This window comes from Camellia sinensis, chromosome 13, assembly GCF_055761805.1.
Source record: "Camellia sinensis isolate YWXY chromosome 13, ASM5576180v1, whole genome shotgun sequence".
NCBI lineage: Eukaryota > Viridiplantae > Streptophyta > Magnoliopsida > Ericales > Theaceae > Camellia > Camellia sinensis.
In genome coordinates, this window is record NC_138973.1 from 4767369 (window position 1) to 4791047 (window position 23679).

The window sequence follows — 23679 nt, forward strand, 5'->3', positions numbered from 1 at the left end:
ACATATCAAATGCTAATAATAAATTTAATGATTACACTATTACTCAATTATCTAAAAAAAAAATTTATATTATAATTTTTTAGTTATAACAAAATCCCATAATATTTTCTAAACTTTTATTTGATACATTTAAAAACTTCAAAAAGTCTACCATCAAGGGAAAGGGTGTTGGAGGTTGAACTCCCAACCTCATGAGTTAATGGTCTAGCTTACGACCCTAACATTAGAAAAAAAACAAAAATTTGCTTAGCTTATGACATTTTCAAACCAATCATATTATTGTCCCCATATTTTATTATTCATTTTCCTTAATTTTTATTTTTATTTTCCCCAAAACTCTGAAGCTTTGCTTTCCATTAGAACCCAAAAGTGCACAAACTGAAGGCTATTCAAAAAGGGGACACATAAGAGAGAGAGAGAGAGAGAGAGAGAGAGAGAGAGCGAGCTTGTTTCTATGCCCAAAGACTCCAACTTTATATGAAAAAACCTGAGAGAGAGAAAAGAGTGTGCAAGGCCTATATGTATGTATAAATACATATATGATGTTGCTAAAAAAACCCTAATCTAAGAGAGTGTGAGAGAGAGAGAGAGAGACAACGACAGAAGAGGCTTTGAATATAGAATTATTACAATTATGGAGTCTCTGAGGCTATTCAGTTCAGGGAATCAATGAAAACCCTAATTTGGAATCTGGAACCGAGGCAGAGTTGTCGATGCATGTCTCCGGATTTCCTCTCGATCTCAATTGGTTCCTTCAATTCATCGTCACAGCATTCATTATTGCCTTCGGATTGCTTCACCTGGTCAAGAACACCGCATCCAAATACTTCATGGTCGACGCCAATTTCGACTCCCCCGACCCTTCTTCATCACCGCCGCCTCTAGGAAGAGGAGGAGGAGAAGGCCGCAAGATGCCCAGAGTTTCCGCCACCGCCGCCGATTCCTGTGTCGTTTGCGGCAATTCGACCACGAAACAGTGCTCTGGATGCAAATTGGTCCGATACTGGTATGCATTAATTTTAAAAAAATTATTAACATTCTATATGTTTGTTTTCTTTATTCAATTTGTCATAATTTTAACTAGTTTGTATTTGTATATAAATTTCTGAAATTTGAATTATTGAATTGCTCCATTTCTTGATTGCTTCTTGATGCGTAATGCTTTCAGTCTTTCGGATGGTTAAGCGGTTTTCAACAGTATATTTCTTAATTACTTAAATAGAAGAGTAAAGATATGGGAAATAGGTGCAAGTTGGTATTTCTAGCAGTTTGCATGTTTATAGCAGTGTACTTGTACCTTACATACTTTATATGCAACCCGAAATGGGGGGGGGGGGGGGGGGGGGGGGGGGTTGAGTATGGTTGCCAAATGGGGTTTAGTAGGAACTACTTTATAGAGCAGTTTTTGAGTAGTCATTGGCTGTTAGGAATTCTGCATAAACTGCAAATTAATTCATAAAAGAAAGAGGTCAGTCAGTACTAATCTTAAATTTGAGTGGAGGGGGGAAGTAGTAGATTTCAATGGCAAGAAAGATATATGCTCTCATAATCAAATAGTTAAAAAAAAAAATAAAAATTTGAGCCACTGAGAGGCAATATAATTTTATTGGATCTCCAAGAATGCTAGCATTCAAACTTTGGTTGGTCCATTTTCTTACATATGTTATAACTTATATGTATTATATGTTAGTATATATTTGTATATAGTATATAATTTGCCTAATAATAATAATGTGGTTAGACTAGGCCTGAAGGACTTTTTCGAAGCCCGGCCTAGTTAATAAACAAGTTTGAAAATTTAACCTAGCCTGGCCTTGGGGCTGAAATATAAATCCCAAGCCTAGGTTGGGCTGGCCACTGTGCTAGTGCCTAATCCTAGTGTTGCATTCGTGTCCATGCTTCTTATGCTTTCGAATTAGGTTTAAGCTTGGGCTTGTTTTTATAGGAATGAGTTTGTCCAACCTTAATAACAAGTTGAACATGAGTTATTCATGTCTTCATGAGTAGTTCAATTTGTTTGCACTTCAAATGATTTGAGCTAATCCGAGTTGAGTGTCATGAGTGTTGGTGTTAGTGTCAGTGTTAGGAGTTAGGACTAGCATTAAGGTGACAATTTCATGACTTGTGTGTGCAACCTTTGGTAGAACCCGAGGATTGGTATGGGGAATTTCATTGAGATGAAGGTTTTGGGTAAGGATAGGACCAAATTAGGACAAGCCAGACTGCATAAGCCAAGGTGTGTCAGTTTGGTTGATTATGATATGGAGCATGGTTGATCATAGGTAGATTTAAAGAGCAGTTCCAAGAAGTCTATAGTATGGTTGACCATCTTGACAGATGTGGTCGATCGTCCTTGTGTGGATGTGGTCGACCATGATGGCTAGTGATTGACCATGACATCGTATGGTCAATCGTGCATGGGGAAAATTTAAAAATATAGCCATTATAAATTGGGGCTATAAATACCAAGTGCCCCATTTGGTAAGATCTGATGAGAAAAAGCTCTTGGAGTGTGCATGCACTCTTGATATTAACTAGATCACATCTCAAAGAGGTTTGCACCCTTGTGTGAGTAAGAGTGAACATGTGGTACCTTTTTGCAAACTTGGTTGGAGGACTTACTCCTTTGGAGCCTTGGAGTTCTCACTTTGAAGGTCTCCTCTCATAGCTATATTTAATTGTGTACACTAATCTCATCACTCAGTGTTTTAAAAGGCTCTAGGTGCACCGAGGCGATAAGGTCTTCTATAGCCTAAGTGCGAGGCGCGCGCCTCACCAAAGCGAGGTACACGTAGTAAAAGCAAAGTAAAATTATAAAATAGACAAACTTTTTAACATAACAAATATATGTAGTATATTAAAAATATAATATCCAACAAAAGGTATAAAGTATCACATTCACATCCACTGAAAACCTTATGTACTAAGATCATCCTTATAAAATTAATAAACACATTTCATTAAAATTAATAAAAAAAATTATTCTTATAAACTAATCAGCAATATATATATGTATATATTAAATAAATATGGCAGAAAAGCCAAAAAAAAAAAAAAGAAAAAAAAAAAAAATAAAATAGAAGGGGAGGGGGGGCAGTTAGAATCAACCAGCATAAAAGAAAAGAAAAAAGAAAGAAAGAAAGAAAAGTCAAAGAGAGGATAGGACAGAATAGAAGAAAAAGAGAGAGTGACTGAGAGACAGAGGAAAGAAGAAGAAGATCGAAGAAGATCGAAAGAAGAAGAAGAGAATTGAGCACTGACCATCGAGCAGCAACCGGCAATCAGCAAGCAGAGAGCAACGAGCAGCAAGCAAGCAGAGACTAGCGAAAGCAACGAGAGGAAGAAACGCGAAGCCCATAAGGTGCTCGCCTCGAGCCTCAACATAAAGCGCTCACCTCATCGCCTCAACTGCGCCTCCTCTATGTTGCCTCGCCTAGCCATGCATAAGGCGCAGAGTTGCGCCTCGCCTCCCCTTGCCTTGAGCTTAGGCGCGCTTTTCAAAACACTGTCATCACTCACCTACACTTTTAACTTTTTAAGTCTTACATAGAAATAATAAGGAGCTATCAGTAAGCTATCTTATTCAACTGACTCTAAGATTTTGTTTTGGTCGTTGTTGACTTTGTGTTGAGCCAAGAAAATTATATTTCTTTGTATTTGTGATTTTGTATGCTGTATAGGTTTTAGGTGATTGTAGGATTTTTATTTTTATTTTTATTTATTATTATTATTATTATTTTTTTGTGTGTGTTGTATTGGTTTTAGGTGAATTTAGGGAAAATCCATTTGGTATAGTAAATAATGTTGGCAAGTGAATCCTGGAGTGGATGTAGGTGCAAGGGTGTGCCTAACCCCTATAAATCTTTTTGTTCATTTGTTTACATTATTTGCACATTGTCTGGTTTGAATGTGTGAGATGAATGCTTGGTTTAAATTGATCCATCTTTAATTAATGATTATTTGTAGATTATCAATTAAGAAATTTACTTGAATGTGGTTGTTTTGTTTGAAAGACTTAGTATGTGATTGGAAAGGAAATCAATGAAACATCTTCATCTCGAAGTACTTGGCTTAAGTGTTTAAAGTTAGTAACCCTATTGGGGACAACACATGCAATATACCAAAATGATCCACAATGCTTAAACTGGGTGTCAAGGGAAATATTAGATTTTTCCTATTCATCCCCTCTCTATCACTGAACTCAGGCTAAGATTTTCAAACTTCCATACTAGGCTTGAGCTTGACTTGGGGCTTCAGCTTGAGGTAAGCTCTACCCTCACCTTCAAGAGTCAGATTGGCTACTTATTGAGCAGCTCAGCTGGTTAATTTGAAAACCTAGATTTATCATTGTGTCCCAATCCAGTTGGCTTCTTTCAAATTGAAGAGACAAGCCTTTTCATGTGGCAGGATGTCCTTAAAAGGAAACTACTGGCTTTAAATAACTGATGTTATTTGTACAACTGTCGGTGATATTTTGCCAAAGGTTTAAATTGCCTTTCTTCCTCAAACATTAAATTTTGCTTTATAAAATTTGATGAACAGTGAGAGGACAGAACCATTCTCGATAACTGTTTACTATTGAAGTAATAGTATGGATTTGATATTGGATTAGATGAACTTATCAAAAAAAGAAAAAAAAAACGCTTAGAAGTTTTAGGTTGGTCAGCAATCATCTGTAACTAGTCTGAATAAGGACCTTAATCATTTTGATCCTTCTGGGTAGACATTTCTTTTTTATGTGGACCTTTTTTTGTTCCTTCGTTAACACACCCTGAGAAGTGACTCCCACGGAAGAAATTTCAGTGTGTGTCTTGCTTTTGTTTTTTTGTTCAGGAGGTAATTGCTATAAGCTTATTTGGCAGCACTTTCTGTTTTTATTTATTCCTCTTTAAGTTTCCTGTATTATTTTCTGTTCTTGGCATTAACCTCAGGATCTTTTGTAATTAACCTATGGTTTTATGTATTGCTGCTTCGTCTTAATTCCCACTTCTTTGTCATAAGAGTTTGATCTTGTCTTCTTGCTTTCTTGCACGTGACTTGTTGCTAGGTTTGCCTTTATATATTTCATATGAGTTTTTAATGTTTTAAATCTTTCTTCCTTTATCCCAGCTCCGGAGCTTGCCAAACTTCCCATTGGAAATCTGGGCATAAGACAAAATGCAAGGACTTTCAATTGTCTGGGCAGGTAAAATCAATGCAGTCTGCATATATGCAACATGGACGGAGAGATTCTAGTGCAGTTGCACTGGTTCCTTCCAGTGGAACCATTAATATTATCAAACAGTCAAAAGAGGTAAATAATTTCCTTTTTATTGATCTTTATATTCATATATTTTAGTATGCCTTTTGGTTGGGAAGGACACCAGTAATGTGCAGTAACATTTCAGATTCTTTTCCCCTATGAGGATTTTGTGGAACTATTTAATTGGGACAAGCGAGGATTTCCTCCATGTGGGCTTCTTAATTGTGGAAACAGGTTTGTGTTTACCATTCCATTATTTGTTCTAAACTTATTGTTCAGATGGTTTCACTGGCTTGAGAGCTTCAATTGCATAAAGTGCACATGCTTAAGTATCCAGTTTTAACTCACAATGTGCTATATTGTTATTGTATTTGTGCAGCTGCTTTGCTAATGTGGTTCTACAATGTCTTGTGTACACTCGGCCCCTTGTTGCCTACTTGTTGGAGAAAGGCCATCGGAAAGAATGTAAATGCAGACCAGAACTTTTTGTGGCCTATATTTTATGGATGATCAAACAATTTCTCACTCTTTTGTTTGTTGTTTCTTGTTGCTCAGGCAGACGGAATGATTGGTGCTTCCTTTGTGAATTTCAAACCCACGTTGAAAGATCCAGTGAAAGTCGGCATCCCTTTTCACCAATTAATATTCTCTCGCGGTTACCTAATATTGGTGGTGACCTTGGCTATGGAAAACAAGAGGATGCGCATGAGTTCATGAGGTCCTATTACTTGCTTTACTCCTAGTTTAACGTAGTTTGTCTTTATCTATAAAGAAAACTTTATCATGAACCCTCGTGTATTTGATGGCCAATGTTGGTTTAATATGATAAAGTTTTACTGATTTCAGTAACAAATTTTAGACGTTTCATTTTGATTTAGGCTCCATTTGTTTCAATGTAAAATATTTTCACAAAAAAATATTTTTCTTGTAAATTGATTTTACGGAGAAAAAATATTTTTCTTTTTGGTTTCGGCGTTTGGTTGACACTTGAAACAAAAACATTTTAGTGCCTAAAAGAGAAATTTTGATCCAATAAAGTGTCATTTATGATTTTTTAGTGAGCTAAGATATTTATTTGAATAGGCTAAACATGTCGAAAAGGTAGTGAGTGAGAGTTAACTTTGTAAAACTTGACTTGCGAAATTTTTAAAGGTAAGTCATTTTTGAGAAAATGATGGAAAAATATTTTCCTTCAAAAATATTTTACTTGTTTTTTGTTCAACTGAACAACGGAAAATGAGTTAAATTTTTTAGACAAAAACATTTTACGTCAAAACAAATGGAGCCTTAAGTTCATTCATTTTGCAGGTTTGCTATCGATACTATGCAATCAGTGTGCCTAGATGAATTTGGCGGAGAGAAGGCCCTTCATCCTAGCACTCAAGAAACAACCCTTATTCAACATATATTTGGGGGTCATCTCCAATCTCAGGTAGCTTGCAATTACACTGAGGTTTTGATATTAATCTGTGAAATGCACCGTTATAGATTCTGACATTCTGTTGACTTGCAAGTATCTAGGATCTACCCATTCTTGTTTCTACGTTGGTTGAGCATGCAGGTGGTAGATTCTTGACATAATTATTTTATGATTCCAGCATATCCATCATGATAATGTCATTACCTTTTTCTTACAGTCATATGTGGCTTTGTTGTCCCTTGACTTTGTAAGGAATTATTTTCTGCATCATTGATTAAAGTTTATCTGGCAATTCCTGGTGTCAAATAACAGCTGAATGGGCTTTAAAAACTTTGAATGTGCTGCACAGTTATAAATAGAATGTTAGTTGAAATAAATCAATAAAACTATGAGGGAAAAGAATTTTAATTGCTTACTGGAAGTTGGTGTAGTTGTTCAGATCATAACTGGGCATAAGGCAAGCCTCGAGGAGTGACAGTTCACTTCGTGGCTGTGCCTCAAATGTTATAACCCGTCACACTTAGACTTGAAGTGAATTTGTTGTTTTATAGGTGGTGTTTGGCAAGTTTTGGGTTTGGGTTTTTTTTTATTTTTTTCACTAAATGACAAATTTTTTGTAAAACCAAAAAAAACAAATCCAAACAAAATATCATATCCAACCCCATAATCATTTCACTCTCTCACAAACATCACATCCAACCACAAAAAAACCCAACTATCTTCCCAAACACCAAAAAATTTTTATCCAATAATATCCTACAATTAAAAAAATCTACTTAAAAACCCACTTCCCAAACACCCACATAACGTTGTGTGCCCTATAGTTTTTGCATCTAGCTATAACCATTTTTCTTTGATTCTGTCCTGAATGTGTTAATTCTTTTTTTTCTCTCTCTTATTTCCCAGGTGATTTGTTCAAAATGCAATAATGTTTCAAATCAGTATGAAAATAGTTTTTGCATCTAGCTATAACCATTTTTCTTTGATTCTGTCCTGAATGTGTTAATTCCTTTTTTTTCTCTCTCTTATTTCCCAGGTGATTTGTTCAAAATGCAATAATGTTTCAAATCAGTATGAAAATATGATGGATCTAACTGTTGAAATTCAAGGGGATGCCACATCTTTAGAGGAATGCTTGGACCTATTCACTGTCAGAGAGCGGCTTCACGGAGATAATATGTATAAATGTGATGGGTAAGGGTTGTTCTTGTTTTCATGTCAAACATAGAGATACATTGCCTTGTTGTGTGTTTTTTTTTTTGTAGGCTACCACTGGTATGCTATATTTATTCTAGTACGGATATGTGAAAAATGTATTGGGACCCATAACTATTTTGGCATGATCTCCACCTTAATGACAGCTCATAGGGCTCTCGTTAGCGTGGCCTTTTATTTTTTTATTTTATTTTATTTTTTATATATGGTACATCAGGACACAATAGTTCTATTTGTCTTTGAATTTGAATCTTTACTGATGCCAACTCTTTTGCCTAGTGAAGAAGGACCAATTCAATGATATCCCATTGTGGGGGTTTGATTTTTCCACTAATGTAGTAATAATTATTAATATAAATGATTACTTGTAAACATATTGCCGCAAATGTTCTGCTGTAAACACCACTGAATCAATGGTATTAAGATCATAATATGCCAATCTCTTTGCAGATGCAATGAGTATGTCATGGCATGGAAGCGTCTTACTGTTCGAAGGGCCCCAAACATTCTTACAATTGCTTTAAAGAGGTTTCAGGTTTGTGATAAGTTTTTCTTTCCTTCACTTTTGGTATATATATATATATATATATTAGTAGTCTTTCCTTTTTTCCTCCTCCCTCCTTGTGGTATATCTTCAACAATTTTCAAGGGAGAACCACTATTTCCACACCTTTTTGGTGGCACTGCACCAACTCACACGTTGGGCCCACCTAGTGAGGTTCTTGTGGAAGCAGCCAATACTTAGGTTGTGGAAATAGCATAGCATAGTAGTCATTAATTTGCCATCTGATTAAATTTTGACCTACATCTTGAATTGGTGATTAGTCCATGGCAGAATTTTAGTTTTGGTTTTGTGAATTAAATGCTTGAAGAAGTTTGAAATTTTTATTATTCTGTTTGATAAGTTCTAATTTATGCACATATTTGTTGCAGAGCGGGAGGTTTGGGAAACTTAACAAGAGGGTGACTTTCCCTGAGACTTTAGATCTTAGCCCTTACATGAGTGAAGTAGGAGATGGTAACGATGTTTACAAGCTATATGCAGTGGTTGTCCATGTTGACATGCTAAATGCATCGTTTTTCGGCCATTACATTTGTTATACAAAGGATTTTTGTGGAAAATGGTACAGGATTGATGACTGCAAGGTAGAAATAGCTATCTCTCTCTCTCTGTGTGTACCCAGGGACCCAAAAAGAAAAAAGAAAGTGGGGAAAATGGACCAGTACCACATGTACAGATGAGCATGTGTCCCATATGTGAATATATTTCTGTCCAGTTACTCCATGTTAAACTCTCTCTCTCTATATATATATGTGTGTGTGTGTGTGTGTGTGTGTTGACATCCATTCGCCAAGGCATCTATCTGATAACACCTAGTGTAAGACTTGGTGATCTCACTTCTTCGAAAAAAATCCCATTGCATTTTGAGAATGTCCTCCATGGAAGCTTCCTCTCTCGTCTGTGTCACTCTCTTTGAATTTTACTGCTGGTTCATTGTCAGTGCGCCATTTAGTTTGTAAATCTCTATTCATTATGCAAAAATATGCGACATAATTGATTCTGGTCAAGACAAACATCAGTAGAAAATGCAATATTTATGTGGTCTTGTTGAAACGTGTATTGTTTTTGTTAGTCTACTTGAATTTGTAGTTTCATCTAACTTGATTCACAATTTTTTTTTCAGGTCATGAGGGTTGATTTGGAAGAGGTGCTCTCGCAGGGGGCTTATATGCTGTTGTATAGCAGGTAGCTAATCTTCTTACTTTCCCTACTATTAGTGACTTGTCAATTTCAATATAAGAGTAATTGTCATACATTTTTTTACTCAAGGATGGCCTATCACCTAAAATTTAGTGGATACACATGTTCATGATTGACGTGGAATAATGTCTTAAAATGTGATTTGAAACATATGGGCAAGCCCTATTTTGAGGAAAAGGCTAAGTTGTAACAACCTCTAACCCTACATCTCCTTGATGAGGAAGAAGTAGATGAGGAGCAGACCTATCACCAATGGTGAAAGACAGCTCATTGCTTTCTCCTTTGAGCCTTATGGCTTCTCTCATTCATTAATGAAATTGTGTTAATCCTAATACAAGTTAAAATACTTTCTTATTTAGTCATTACTTTCTTATGTCTTTCTTTTTTCTCCTGTTAAGTAAACTACTTTCTTATGTCTTAAAACTCCGTCACATGCTATTTAATATGACCCTCATCCTAGTATTACTGTATGATTTTTTTTTTTTCTTGATCATTATCTTAAACATATCATTTAAAAAGATTACATTCATTGCATATTCAACCTTTTTTTAGTGACTTCTTTGACAACAAAACTTGCCAAAATTTGATTTGAATTATAGGCAATATTATAAATAAGGCTTCTTGAAAACAGCACGATACTCATTTTTTATTTTATCCATTTATATGTGCGATCCTTTCCTGTAACTTGACTTTTGAAGCTTCTTCAAATCTCTCCACTTTTGGGGAGATTCAAAAAGTAGGTTATAAGGGGTTATCTTTTCTTTTCTCTCCAAATCATCCCATACAAATAGACTGTTATTAGTACTACAAAGCTTGTTGCCTTAAAAAGACTTGGTTGATTTTCTGGTTAGGGAGAATCATATGTGAAATTCATTCAATGATTCGGCACTTCATAGCATCTATTTGAAAACTCTGACAACAAAACCCTATATTTAACACTTGCACACTAAGCACACTCATAAGGAGCTAATATGCCGATTAAATTGGGGTTGTTTCTGTAATTGGATTCTAGTTATGAGAATGGACTGCAAAGGCTGCCCATGAATTCCTGCTGGAGCCTGGAGGAGATCAACCATTGGACCCTCCACTCCAGCTAAAAGTTATTGCAATGACCCCAAGATATTGAAAATTGTTACAACATATTTTTAAGCCCACAAAAGCATGAGGCCTCTCACAAAAATTATGCATATAGTCTAATTTTGGGCAATATCAATTTTGTTGAATACCTAATAATATGTATATATAAATGATCTTGTTTGCTGTTGCTTTCAGGGTTTGTGCCCGACCATCATGTCTGAAGCCAATTGAATCTTTAACTAAGGGGAAGCAGCAAACAGTTCAAGAAGGGGAGCCCCATGTCAAACAATCAGTTGAATTCCTTACTACAGCCGAGTCAATTAATGGCATATGTACTTCTGGTTCCTTGTCATCTGATAGCGACTCACAAGAAAAAGTTTCTACTTGCGAAAAGGAGAGAACTAATTCTGAAGATGTGAGAGAGGACATTGAAATGGTAGATTCTGAGTCAAGTTCATCTGTTCCACAGGATATTGAAGTACATGGCAATGGGTATTCTCATGCGATTGAAGACACCGCTTCTCCTGTTGTACATGCTAATAGATTAGTCTCTGCGGTTGGTTCTTCTCTAAGTGAGATGTTTAAGCCTGAAGCTTATTCTCAGAATTCTGAATCAGACTTTCCTCATTCTGCTGTTGATGAGAATGCAGCTGAGAGAAGTAGTGCCAAAAGGTTGACTGAATCTTCAAGTGAAAGCGCTCAGCCAATACAGAATGGTGTCTGTGAGGGGGGAAAAATTTCTCATGATGCTCCTGTTGGTAATTTAAGCTCAGGTGAACTTCTTGATGAGATCAGTCCTGTTGATTGCAACGGTGAGCAGGCAAAAATGGAGCCTGGAAAGGGCTTGCCATCATCTAGCAGTACTAAGGATGCCACAGGGAAGTTGGCTAGTAGAAATTTTTCTGAAGGAAAGTTGAAGCCTCTGTTTCCTCCAGGTTTTCTCAGAAAGCATTCTGGCAACAATTCTCCAAAGAGAGGTGGGAAAGCAAAAGCTCCTTCAGAACTAGCTGAATGTGCATCTTCTTACAATCCTAATAAAATCATTAGTGGATTTGCAAAACCTGGTTTTCTTAATCAAAATGGTGTGAGGACAAAAGATGTGGGAAAGTCTCATTCTAAGTGCAGTAGTTCTTCGTCTCCTACTTTTGAAGAACGAGTTGGGAATCACTTGGACAAGGACGTTATGGTGCTCAGTGGATCTGGTGATTTTAATCACTCCAATGGAGATTCTGGTGCTTTTGTTATTTCTGATGAGGGCATTAGCTATATTAGTGGGGATGACCAACAATTGGCAGGGAAAACCTCGAGCTACAAGGAGGAGCTCCATGAGAGTGAAACTACACCCGAAAAGATCAGAACAGATTCTGAAAGACCGGTGGAAAGTGACTTGTAATCTCAGTGAAGATGACTCAACAACTCAAATTTTGTTTGAAGCATCTACGCTATCAATGGATTTGCATTTGAGACTTAAATCTTGAAAAGTAAAATTTGACGGTCCTTGACCAAAGGGCAAAGAAACGCAAAACAGATGGTAGTAGTCCCCATACCCAAGGAAATTGTTGTTGATACGTAAATGAGGTTAGTGGCAAGGAAGGGGCAGATTGTTTCAGTGCTTAGATTGGATGGTTCAGGTAGCGGTTTTCTTAAGATTCTGGAGATGGAAATGGAAGAGCTAGAATAATGGACAATGATGATGGTTCATGGTAATAGTTTTAAGGTGCGATTCTTTTCTTCACGTGATATATTTGTTCATAATTGTTGAATCATGAATGATCATCCCATGGCCAAATGGTCGAGTTGGGAATTTCGTCCGAGGTTTCACTATTTACAAACCTTTGGATGCTCTGCTCTTGTACTATTCTTAGTTATAATAACTCCTGAAAGTGAGAAAATGCAAAGACACAAATTGTGTGTAGCTAGCTAGCTAGCTAGCGAGAGGGAAGTTTTTTTTTAAATAGAACATTGCTGAATCATAGTTTGCATTCTCATTTTAAACTTTTGCGCTTCTCTTAAATGTTTGTTACGAGGACAATCTATTGATGATTTGGGCTAAAGAGAGATGTAACAAACGATGCATGATTTAACATCCCACCAACATTAAGATTTACCCAGAACTGCTAAAAATTTCCCTTTCTCTCTTGCCATTTGTCTTTTTATCTCGATGTATATTATGTGTATATAATTTATGTATATATTTGTGCTTTAGTCTTGAGTTCGACAATGGAGAGTTACAGACTTGGGATTGCAGGGTTCATCCTTATGGGACTTGTACCCACAAAGAGAAGCAGGAGAGGAACAGAATTAAAGAGCAGTGCTATTAAATATATATATATATATATATGTATATGTGGACAGGAATGTGAGTTATAGTCGAGAAGGATTTGTTTTTTTCTTTCATTTTTATTGTGTTTTGTTCGTTTCTAATATTATTATGTTGTTTTTATAAAAATGCTAGGTACACAATTAGAACAAAAAATGTGAGGAGAATATTGCAGCATGCGCACCAAAAAATATTTTATTTATTTTATCTTCTCCAAAACTTAGTGAGACTAAATGATTATTCTTTTCCATTCTCCAGTTAATCAAAAACTACCCACTTCTATTATGATTTATGAAATAATCCCAAACGAGTCCTTGAACTGACGAAAATTCAACTCGACATCGAACCCAAAAAAAAAAAGAAAAAGAATGAAGAAAATTTAGTTACTAAAAAAGCAAGCTTGGGAAATCAACCTATGTCAACCTTCCCTGTCATTCAGAAGCCTCCAACCAAATCTTGAAGACCCATGAAAACATTTTCCGAATTCAATATGTCCTCCTTGTCGTCATCATCTTCCACCTCTATCGTAACATTGTCATGCACTGCATCCTCGTTTGAACATGAAGCTTTCTTGATGGTGGTGGATGATTTCAATCGTGTAGTGCAGGAGAGAGTATTGCGGCGGCATGGAGGAGAGTGGTGATGCTTGCCACTGTAGGACACCATGAATTTCTCTGGATCTTCCAGACTCTTCTCAACATATTTCTTTGCTTCGCACTTGTTTCCTTCACTACTACACTTGTAGTAGTTTCGCGGGTATGGCGATGTCTTGATGGGCTTTCTTCCGTATTTACGCCAGTTCCATGGATCCACCTCTGGGAGGTTTTCAACGTCCACCTCCACCACCGCTGTCCTCTGACTCCTCTTCCTCTGATACTGATACCCACATTGCTCTGGTAGTATATTTGGTTTTGCTGGTGGTGGTTGTGGATGTTTCTGATAGTGCTGTTTCTTTGTTGGTGGTGGTTGTTGGTTACTGGACTCACCAAGAACAAAAATAGACGGCGCGGTGGTCATATTACCATAGTATTATATACAACTCTCTCTCATGAGGTGAGTTCAGCCCTTTTGTGTATCTCACACCCATGTGAGATTGTTGTGTCTAGTGGTTTTTGTGCAAGTAGAAGAACTGTACTAGTGTTGATGAGTTGTGGGTTTTGTTCTGCTTTATCTTCTTTGTCCATGATATTAGGGTTGATGGGTTGTGGTTTTTGCTCGTCTTCTGGATCAATGATATTAGGGTTCATCATGGAGTGTGTTTTTGGTTTACTAGAATTGCCAAAAACATAACTGGAGGGTGTGGTGTGGATGATATTAGGGTTCATGGGTTGGGGATGTGGTAGTGGTGGTTCTTGTTTTTGGTGATTGAATCCACTAAGAACAGAACCAAAGGGTGTGGGGATTGCTATTAGGATTGATGGGTTGTGGTTGTTTTAGGTGACTCAATCCACCAAGAAGAGGGTTGATGATAGGTTGTGAGTGTGCAAAGGAAGTTCTGTAAACTTGATCTAGTTCCTCAAAACCATTGTTTCTTCTCCCAAAAGTGTTACAATTGTTGTGTTCAAAAACCATAAAAGCTGAGACAGGTATGGGGTATTCTGGTGGGGAAACATACTTGGTGGCGGTGGCAGAAGCGGATGTGGTGGCAGGAGTGTAGCAACTTCTCACCACAGCCCACAAATCCCAATTTTCATCCATTTTCAGTGATGAAGAATGCTGTGGGGATTTCCTTCAACTTCACCAAGCAATGAACCGTGTTCCTTTCCTATGATTGTATAAGGCGAGAGAGAAGAGGAGGTGGGTGAGAGGAAAACAACTCATCTAGTTTGTTTACTACTTATTTATGAAATCAAAATCTATATGGATCAATCATAGCCAAAAACAGAAAAAATCTTCATGGATTCACTCTTTCTAAAGAGAGAAAGAAAGGATTGGGGTGTTGAATTTGAATCATAGCTTACGAAAAAAATGCTATATATAAATGGATTTCTTAGTTTACTAAAATTTTCTATCACTGCTACTTTTGTATTTGGTAGTAAGAAAACAGGAATGGAACTTTCTAGTAGTATGATTTTGAGAATATATCGTTCGTTTTGTTTGAGATAAATGTGATTTAGTTAATTAATCATGATAAATTTGATTTTTTTACATAAATGATTTGTTCGATAAACTATATATAAAATGAACCGTTTGAATCGCCAAAATTGAACTTATGAGCTATTAAGGTGTATATAATATACATTAGAAGAATACTCTTCTAGAGAAAAAAATTATTACTTTATGTATTTATTTTGTTATATATGTAATGTGATTACGTTCAATATGGTTGTTATGATTGAGGTAGAAGTCTAGCTGATACTAGTGCAGTGATGATTCAGAGAATTATAGCTACCAAGTGTTTAGAAAAAACAGTATCTAAGATTTTAATTTGAAAAATTGTCTGTCATTTAAAATATATATAAAAAAAAGATTTATAACCAATTTTACGACTATGTCAATCAAAGATCCTTTCTTATTTTATGTTGTCTACAAAAAACCAATAAATAAATAAATAAATAAATAAATAAAAATTCCTTTTCCTCTTAACAAACAAATTATTTCATGACCATACTCTAAAATCTTGGAATTACCTAATTCAATCTCTTCATATACACTTCATCTATAAAAAAAATCTTTTCATATACACAGGCCATACATACCCTATCTAAAATAAAAATAAAAAAACAAGCCATACATATAAATATAATATATTTAAAATTTTCAATAATGTGGGCTTATATATATATTTTAAATAATCAGGTTTTGTTTTGCGATACTCTCATTTAGCAAATATAAATGGACTCATTATATTAATAATAAAAAATTACTCATAGATTCCATTTTAATAAGTGTTGCTCTAGTTAATTTTAAGTGTTTTTCCTTAAACCATTTAATCCTTTTTATTTTTAATATGATGGATATTTTTGATATATTATATATAACCAATGGACAACATCATCAACATCTGAATCAATCTCACCCATCTCGATTTTGAGACCCTAATTTTCTTTCACTCATTTGCCGTTGCAACCTCCTAGGAAATCTGGTTTTGCCTCGGAAGAGTGACGATGATGGTTCTCTGATGTCCGCAACCCATGATGATCCTGATTTGGTCTCCAAACTGAACGACCCTGATTGTCTATCTTGAAAGATATTTGAATTGGTAGAAGAGGAACCATTTTGTAAAATATATTGATAGAGATAAATTGTATGTATTATTGATTGATGTATTGATTGATATATTGTAGTGTTTACATTGATTCCTATATATAGGAGATGTGAAGTGGAGATGGTGGTGGTAGGTGAGGAGTAGGTGAGTGTAGTAGGTGAGTGTGTGGTAGGTGATGGTAAGTGTGTGGTAGGTGATGGTAAATATTTTAACAGCCCCCCGCAAACTCAAGGAGGATAGAAACTAACCAACTTGAGTTTGGAGAGAGTTACAAAACAAGAAAATACATAAAAATAAAAGAGGATAGGAGACACTGTATGGTCGTGTCAGACCGTTGGTGAAGACACTGTATGGTGGTGTCATAACGTGGTAGAGGACACTGTATGGGGGTGTCATAACGTGGTAGAGGACAGTGTATGGTGGTGTCATAACGTTGTAGAGGACACTGTATGGTGGTGTCATAACGTGGTAGAGGACACTGTATGGTTGTGTCATAACGTTGTAGGGGACACTGTATGCTAACCGGAATCAATGTCGGGACAGTTTATAGGGTCATGTCGGACCGTTGGAGATGCTAACCGAAATCAAATGTCGGGACAGTTTATGGGGTCATGTCGGACCGTTGGAGATGCTAACCGGAATCAAATGTCGGGACAGTTTATAGGGTCATGTCGGACCGTTGTAGAAGACAGTTTACGGGGTCATGTCGGACCGTTGAAAAAGGCTAACCGGAATCAAATGTCGGTACAGTTTATAGGGTCATGTCGGACCGTTGAAAATGCTAACCGGAATCAAATGTCGGGACAGTTTATGGGGTCATGTCGGACCGTTGTAGCAGCTGACCGTTGAAAAAGTTGCACCCTCAAAAGGTGTGCCTAATTTTGTCAAAAGGCGTGCCATCAAAAGGCGTGCCCACTGCATCAAAAGACGAGCCATCAAAAGGCGCGCCAGACACGCGGCGATGCACGTGATCGACAGTGCGCGTGTCGGTCTCTTCGTCATGTTCTATATAAATGAAGGCGAAGGCTGAGGCAAGAAACTGAGAAAAACCTCTGAAAAAAAAACTCTTCGTTTTGCTGAGAGAGATAGTGCGTTTTGCTGAGAGAGATAGTCTGTAACACGCTGTTGCCCAGAAAATGGCCTCGTCCTCGTCTTCCCGTGGACTGCTCACCCTCTTTCCCGACCTCAACGAGTCAACAAGAGAGAGAACTGGTGCGGTGGCACTGGAATCTCGACCAAGCGCCCCGGATTTTGCTCCGTTGAACTTTCCGATGCGGTCGGTGGAGCAAAGAATGGCAGTGCAGTCAGATGTGGAGGCCAATCAGTATACCTTGAAGTCATGTGTGGAAACCATGACGGCGGTCACAAACTTGTCGAACCGGCTGCAGAGTAGGACAAATGAGGTGCAGCATTTAAACGCCCAACTAGCTCTGCTCCAACGCATGTATAAGGATGCGCGAGCAGAGATAAGTGTGCTGAAAGCAGAAAATAAGGAGCTGAAGCGGAAGGCCACCGTGATGTTCCGATTTGGAGGGCCTCCATATGCTGCAGTGGAGGAGTATGGGGGAGTGATCATGCCCAGTGGAGTGGGAAACACGGAGGCAACACCGGCAAGGGCCGCCCAGGACGGAGGCAAGAAGAAAAGACCGGCGGCAGAGTAGAGAAGGGAAAAGAAAAATCCCACGGTGGGTGTGGTTGTTGTGGTTTGGTTTTTTTGTTTGTTTTTTTGTTTTTTTTTTTTTTTGTGGATGTAAAATGGTGATCGGGGTGAACCCCGACATGAATAAAATGAGTTTGGTGTGCAGTCCGTCTTCTTCTTTGGTTTTTTTTTTTTTTGTTTTTTTGTTTTTTTTTTGTTTTTTTTTTGGTTGTATGGTGGTAGTGTGTTGTGTAAAAATAAAAAGAAAAGGAAAGAAAACAAGGGATAAAGAAAAGAGATAAAAAAAAAATATGAGGAGATAGAGTATATGAAAAAAAAATCAGTGTGGGAAATGAAATAAAAGAAAATAAAATAAAGAGTGAAAAAAAGCAGAGATGGGTGAATAAAAGAAAAAGAAAAAGAAATGAAAAGATCTGGGTTGAAGCAAAACAAGAAATAAAGAAATAAAAAGAAAAAGTTGGGTGTGATGGAAAGATGAGAGAGAGACGCAGGGGTTGGTGTAAGGTGTAATAGTTTATTATACCATTATAGTAGAATAAAAAAGGAGATATAGGAGATAAAAAAAAAGATAGAGATATATATATAAAAAAAAACAAAAAACAAAGGAGGTTGGTCAAAAATATTGGTTTATACCAGCACATGGTTGGTTGGGTGGGCTGGTCAAAAATATTGGGTTAAAAAAAAAGAAAAGAGAGGTGGTGGAAATAAAAAATAAAATAAAAGAGGAAAGTACATGTGGGGCGGTGGGTTGGAAATTGAAAAATGACTGAGACCCCAGCTGGGGGTGTTGGGGTCAGCTCTCATTGGACAAAAAAAATTATTTTTTTTTTTTTTTTTTTTTTTTTTTGGATTTTCGGCCAACCCCAGTGCGACACGTTACTGGGGGTCGTCAGTGGGGTCACCCCACTGGGATCTGTAGCATGGCCCGTTGGAAATTATTTTAAAAAAAAAAAAAAAAAGAGAGAGAAAGTGGGGGACAAAAGTGAATGTAAATAGTAAAAGAAAAAGAAAGGAAAGAAGCAAAAGGCAGCAATGTGAGGCTGGTGTCGAGAGCTCGTGCCCGTGGCAATGATCTCTTCAAATCCGAAAGGTTTACTGAAGCCTGCTCTGCCTATGGTGAAGGCCTCAGGTTTGACCCAACAAACTCCGTTCTCTACTGCAACAGAGCAGCTTGTTGGTAAAAGCTTGGGCTTTGGGAGCGTTCGGTTGATGATTGCAATCAAGCTCTACGTATCCAACCTAACTACACCAAAGCACTGCTTAGAAGGGCTGCCTCAAACAGCAAGCTTGAGCATTGGGCTGAAGCTGTTAGAGATTATGAGGTCTTGAGGAAGGAACTTCCTGATGATGGTGGTTTGCTTGCAGTAATTGTCCATGAAGCTCAAGATCTGGAGGGGAAGCACCACACAAATCCCCAAGTGCGTTTACTTTTTTTTTTAGAGGAGAGGAGAGAAGAACCAAGCCTGTGAAGAAAAATAGAGATCCCAGATAGAAAGAAGAGTTTCTGGTATGTGTGGAAAAATTCCAGCGGGCAGCGAAGGCAAGGTTGCTGGCCGGCTGCCCGCCGGAAAGAAAGCAGTATAGACCTAAATGTTATAGCTCTGATACCATGTAAAATATATTGATAGAGATAAATTGTATGTATTATTGATTGATGTATTGATTGATATATTGTAGTGTTTACATTGATTCCTATATATAGGAGATGTGAAGTGGAGATGGTGGTGGTAGGTGAGGAGTAGATGAGTGTAGTAGGTGAGTGTGTGGTAGGTGATGGTAAGTGTGTGTGGTAGGTGATGGTAAATATTTTAACACATTTGTTCTTCATTCGAGATTTCTCTCTCTCCTCCTGTAGATGCAATATATACAACCATGTTTGATGCTGGATTTGAGGGAGGGACTGCATCGGTGCCTTTGAATCTGTCGACTCGGCTGTCTTTGTAAACTCGAAGGCCTATGATAGAGAAATCGTGGGTTACTTCATCGGAGATTGAAGAAGCCATTTCTGAAACAAACAAACAGTGCAGCGCAGTGGTGGTGATGGTCTAAGTCTTCATAGACTTTTGATTGATTGAGACAGAGAGAGAGAACCCAATTGATGGGATCAATTTATTAGACCATATAATTTCGAAGATACCCAATCTGATGTTCTAATGAATTTGATGATGGATTTCGAACAATAGTTTTAATTTTTTTTAAATAAATCTGACGTTGAAACACTCACAAATATCAATGAATCTGATGTTAGATTAATGGATATGATGTTGGATGAATAATGTTTGATGTGGGATAATATTTGATGTTTGATGAATAACGTTTGATGTTTGATGAATAATCCTAATGTTTAATGTTTGATATTTGATGAATAATTCTAACGTTGCTAATGTTTAATGTTGGATGAATAATTATGACGTTGTTAATGTTTTCACCAACATTATAGAAATAATCCTGACGTTGCTAATGCTTGATGTTTGATAAATAATCCTGACGTTACTAATGGTTGATGTTTAATGAATAATGTTTGATGTTTGAAAAGAAGGAAAATCATTAAAAGACCTATAGTAAGTTTCTTGGGCAATTTGGTAAATTACACATAAACACCAATTCAAAATTACCCCCTCAATTACTGACCTAGACATGTAAATAAATGGGTACTAATGTCTTTACACATAAAACAGGACTTATTCCAATAAAAAACTTTCGGAATTAAATGGGTTAACATTCTTAAATTAGGGATTTAATGATTCTTTTCCCTATTAATAATTATGAATACATATTAGGGGCCAATTTGGGAACATAGTTAAAAGTCCATTTTTGATTTTTAACTTATTTTGAATTATATCATCTTTCTACTTTTTTTTATAATTTTTTTTAAAAAAAAAAAAAAGCCAAAAAAAAGTTAAAAAGTCAATTTTAAACCAATTTTTCAAGACAACCCAGACAATAGACAAATAGTTGTTTTGGAAAGTTGGTTAAAAACTAATTTTTTTGCTTTTTTTGAAAAAAACGTATAAAAAAATAAAGAAATAATATGATACAAAACAGATTAAAAGCTAAAAATTAACATTTAATCATATTCCCAAATTCGCCAACATCTTAGAAGAAAATATGGTTCAAGTAATATAATTGAAAGAATTTTGTTACTATGCTTTTACATCAATCATGAATTGCACTAATTGGCGGCACCTTTAACATTACTACATGTGGAGTATGCCATGTGTCAATTTCTATTTGTGTCCACGTGGTTGTCTATAAATGATGTGGCATGGTGAGTCAGCAGAGATTGTCACATGGTGAATTGCTACATAGACAAAGGTCAAGTGGCAGACAAGGAAAATGCTAGAGGTCCCAAATTTTCTACCAAATAAATGACCAAATATCTCACATGGGTGTGGGGCCCACAAAATTGCGGACCCCACACCCATGTGAGACATTTGGTCATTTGTTTGGTAGAAAATTTAGTGTCCCTAACATTACTCGGCAGACAAAGGTGGCTTAGTTGTTCAATTCGTATAAATTATGAACACTTGTCCTTAAAATAAGCTCTACTTAATTATACCTATTTATTATCACACACCACAACCAACTAATTTAATTTCAAGTTGTCGATGTTGAAATAATAATTTATTCCAGGCTTCTTTTATTTTATTCATAATTTGATTTCCCTCAAAAGTTATACTAAATTTCCCAAAGGATTCCATTTGATCACTATAACCACCCCATTACCAAATTTAAAATTTATTAAATAAATAAATAAATAAGCAAATTGCTTTTGACACAAATAATCTAATGTAAAACAACTCATTTTACTTGCAATCTATATTGAACTTAATTTGATTAATAATGCCCGTTTTTGTTTTCCAAATGAAATATATAGGTCAATGCAATTGTTAAAAAAATTGGATTAATTTTTATCAAAGTATAACGTAAAGGTAATTAGATTTTCTATTTGAAGTTGGTGAAAAAAAAGTATAAAATTGACACACATAAAGGAGGAGAATTGTCGTAAAATTTTTTGTCAAACTTCTCTTAAATATGAATATTTATTAACTCAAAACATTTTTTCTTTTCATTTTATGGTACTATTGCAAACTAAAATATGAGATGAAAAGAAAATATATACATTATTATATTATGAAACACATTCCAATTGACACAATGAAATTATGTAACTTTTTTTTTTTTAATATTACAATATTCTCTACCTACAATTATCAAAGTCAAATAATTTCGAAAATTTTGCTTAAAATTATTCTTTGCTTACAATTATCTAAGTCAAACAATTTGAAAAACTTTCATGTTTGCATATGTCAAGAGATTAGTAAAAATGACTAGCTTCCAGTTAAAGAGCAGTCTACGAAGGATAAGATATTTGTAATTTTAATCCTAACTTATTATTTTTCAACACTCAAATCCATAACAATAAGTTAATGATGGGCCAAGTCGTTATTTTCATATATATTCTTCATAATAATAATAATAATAATTTATATCCTATCTAAAAAAACATAACAATAATAATTTATAAAAATCGATAAATATTTTTAGAGTATCATGTAACATTATTTACGAGATATTTTAGGTAAATAAGAAACCGTAATGCATACTAAGTGAGTGATTCCCTTCGTAAATTTTTCACTACAAAATTGATTTAAAATAATATTTAAATAATATAATATGATATTTTGAAATTACTAAATAATTATCTATATATCATATGGTTTAGAGGTGAATGAATTGACCATATTGCTTATCGATAAATAACCAGCTTCTAAACTTGGTAGGTGGGAATTGCCTGTTGGATCAAGGAATTTTGCAACTCTAAAAAATTTTTTTGCAAATTCACACAAGAAAAAGTAAAATGTGACCAATCAATTAATTAATTGACAAACTTCTTCTCAAGAATTTATAAGAATTTGTGTTATTAATGAGTGTTCTAAATTTTTTTTAATAAAATTTAAAATAATTATATAGTTTTTACTTCACATATCATTATGAAGAATGTTAATTGAATTTTTTTTTTTAATTCTAATCTACTCTAAATGAAGAATAATGCTATATGCACAAATTAGTGTACCAATTAACGTACCAATTGATGATGTGACATAATTTAAGAAATTTTTGATATTTATAATGTAATTAATGAGTGAGATCAATAATAATGTCATAACTAATGTTAATATACTAAGGCTTGGTTTGGGAAGTGGGTTGGCTTTTTGGCTTTTTTGGCTATTTTAGCCTGGGCTTAAAAGCTTGGTTTGGGAAGGGCTTTTTGGCTTTTTGACTTTTTTGAGTTTTTTTGTGAGAGAAGAATGTAATGATTATGGGTTAGATGTGATGTTTTGTTTGTTATGGCTAAAATAGCCTATTTTGTTTTTTGTGGCTAAAATAGCTAAAAAAGCCTGCAAACCCACTTGCCAAACACAGGCTAATTAGTACACTAATTGGTGCATATAGTACTACCGCTAAATGAAAGGAAAATAGAATGATTTTAAAAATAACATCTTTCTTTCACGAGATAAAAGTGACTCTGATTAGAATAATCAATTTAAAGTTCAAATTTCAAATACTCTTTATATTTTATGCCCAAATCATTTGCTTTACAAACATTTCTATATTTTAATATTTGATTATTTTAAATGATACTCCCCTTCCCATCGTATATAAATTAACAAAGCAACAAAAACAAAACCACAATTTATTTTAATAAGAAGAATATTTTTTCTAAATTAAAAAAGAAATGAAAACTCCATAATTTTCATTTATTTGTGAAAA

At 35.5% G+C, this 23679-nt stretch overlaps 2 protein-coding genes across 2 annotated transcripts; one reads left to right on the plus strand and one right to left on the minus strand.

The window, feature by feature from the left end:
- Window positions 1-158: 158 nt before the first annotated feature.
- On the plus strand, window positions 159-12711 carry LOC114285448 (ubiquitin carboxyl-terminal hydrolase 18). The gene is made up of 11 exons (XM_028228500.2): window positions 159-1006; window positions 5110-5293; window positions 5388-5476; window positions 5622-5707; window positions 5798-5960; window positions 6551-6674; window positions 7699-7856; window positions 8328-8412; window positions 8811-9023; window positions 9563-9624; window positions 10912-12711. The coding sequence occupies exons 1-11, from the start codon at window positions 714-716 to the stop codon at window positions 12107-12109; spliced, it is 2655 nt and encodes an 884-aa protein (XP_028084301.1). The 5' UTR covers window positions 159-713; the 3' UTR covers window positions 12110-12711.
- A 760-nt stretch (window positions 12712-13471) lies between these two features.
- On the minus strand, window positions 13472-14053 carry LOC114285456 (WRKY transcription factor 22). Its single transcript, XM_028228509.1, has one exon. The coding sequence runs from the start codon at window positions 14051-14053 to the stop codon at window positions 13472-13474; it is 582 nt and encodes a 193-aa protein (XP_028084310.1).
- Window positions 14054-23679: the final 9626 nt, after the last annotated feature.

Excerpts from the sequence above, each read along its gene's own strand:
- LOC114285448 (XM_028228500.2), top strand. The coding sequence starts at position 714 with ATGCATGTCTCCGGATTTCCTCTCGATCTCAATTGGTTCCTTCAATTC. Across the intron at positions 8,413-8,810 it reads TTGCTTTAAAGAGGTTTCAG|AGCGGGAGGTTTGGGAAACT; the intron begins GTTTGTGATAAG and ends TATTTGTTGCAG. Across the intron at positions 9,024-9,562 it reads ACAGGATTGATGACTGCAAG|GTCATGAGGGTTGATTTGGA; the intron begins GTAGAAATAGCT and ends TTTTTTTTTCAG.
- LOC114285456 (XM_028228509.1), bottom strand. The coding sequence starts at position 14,053 with ATGACCACCGCGCCGTCTATTTTTGTTCTTGGTGAGTCCAGTAACCAA.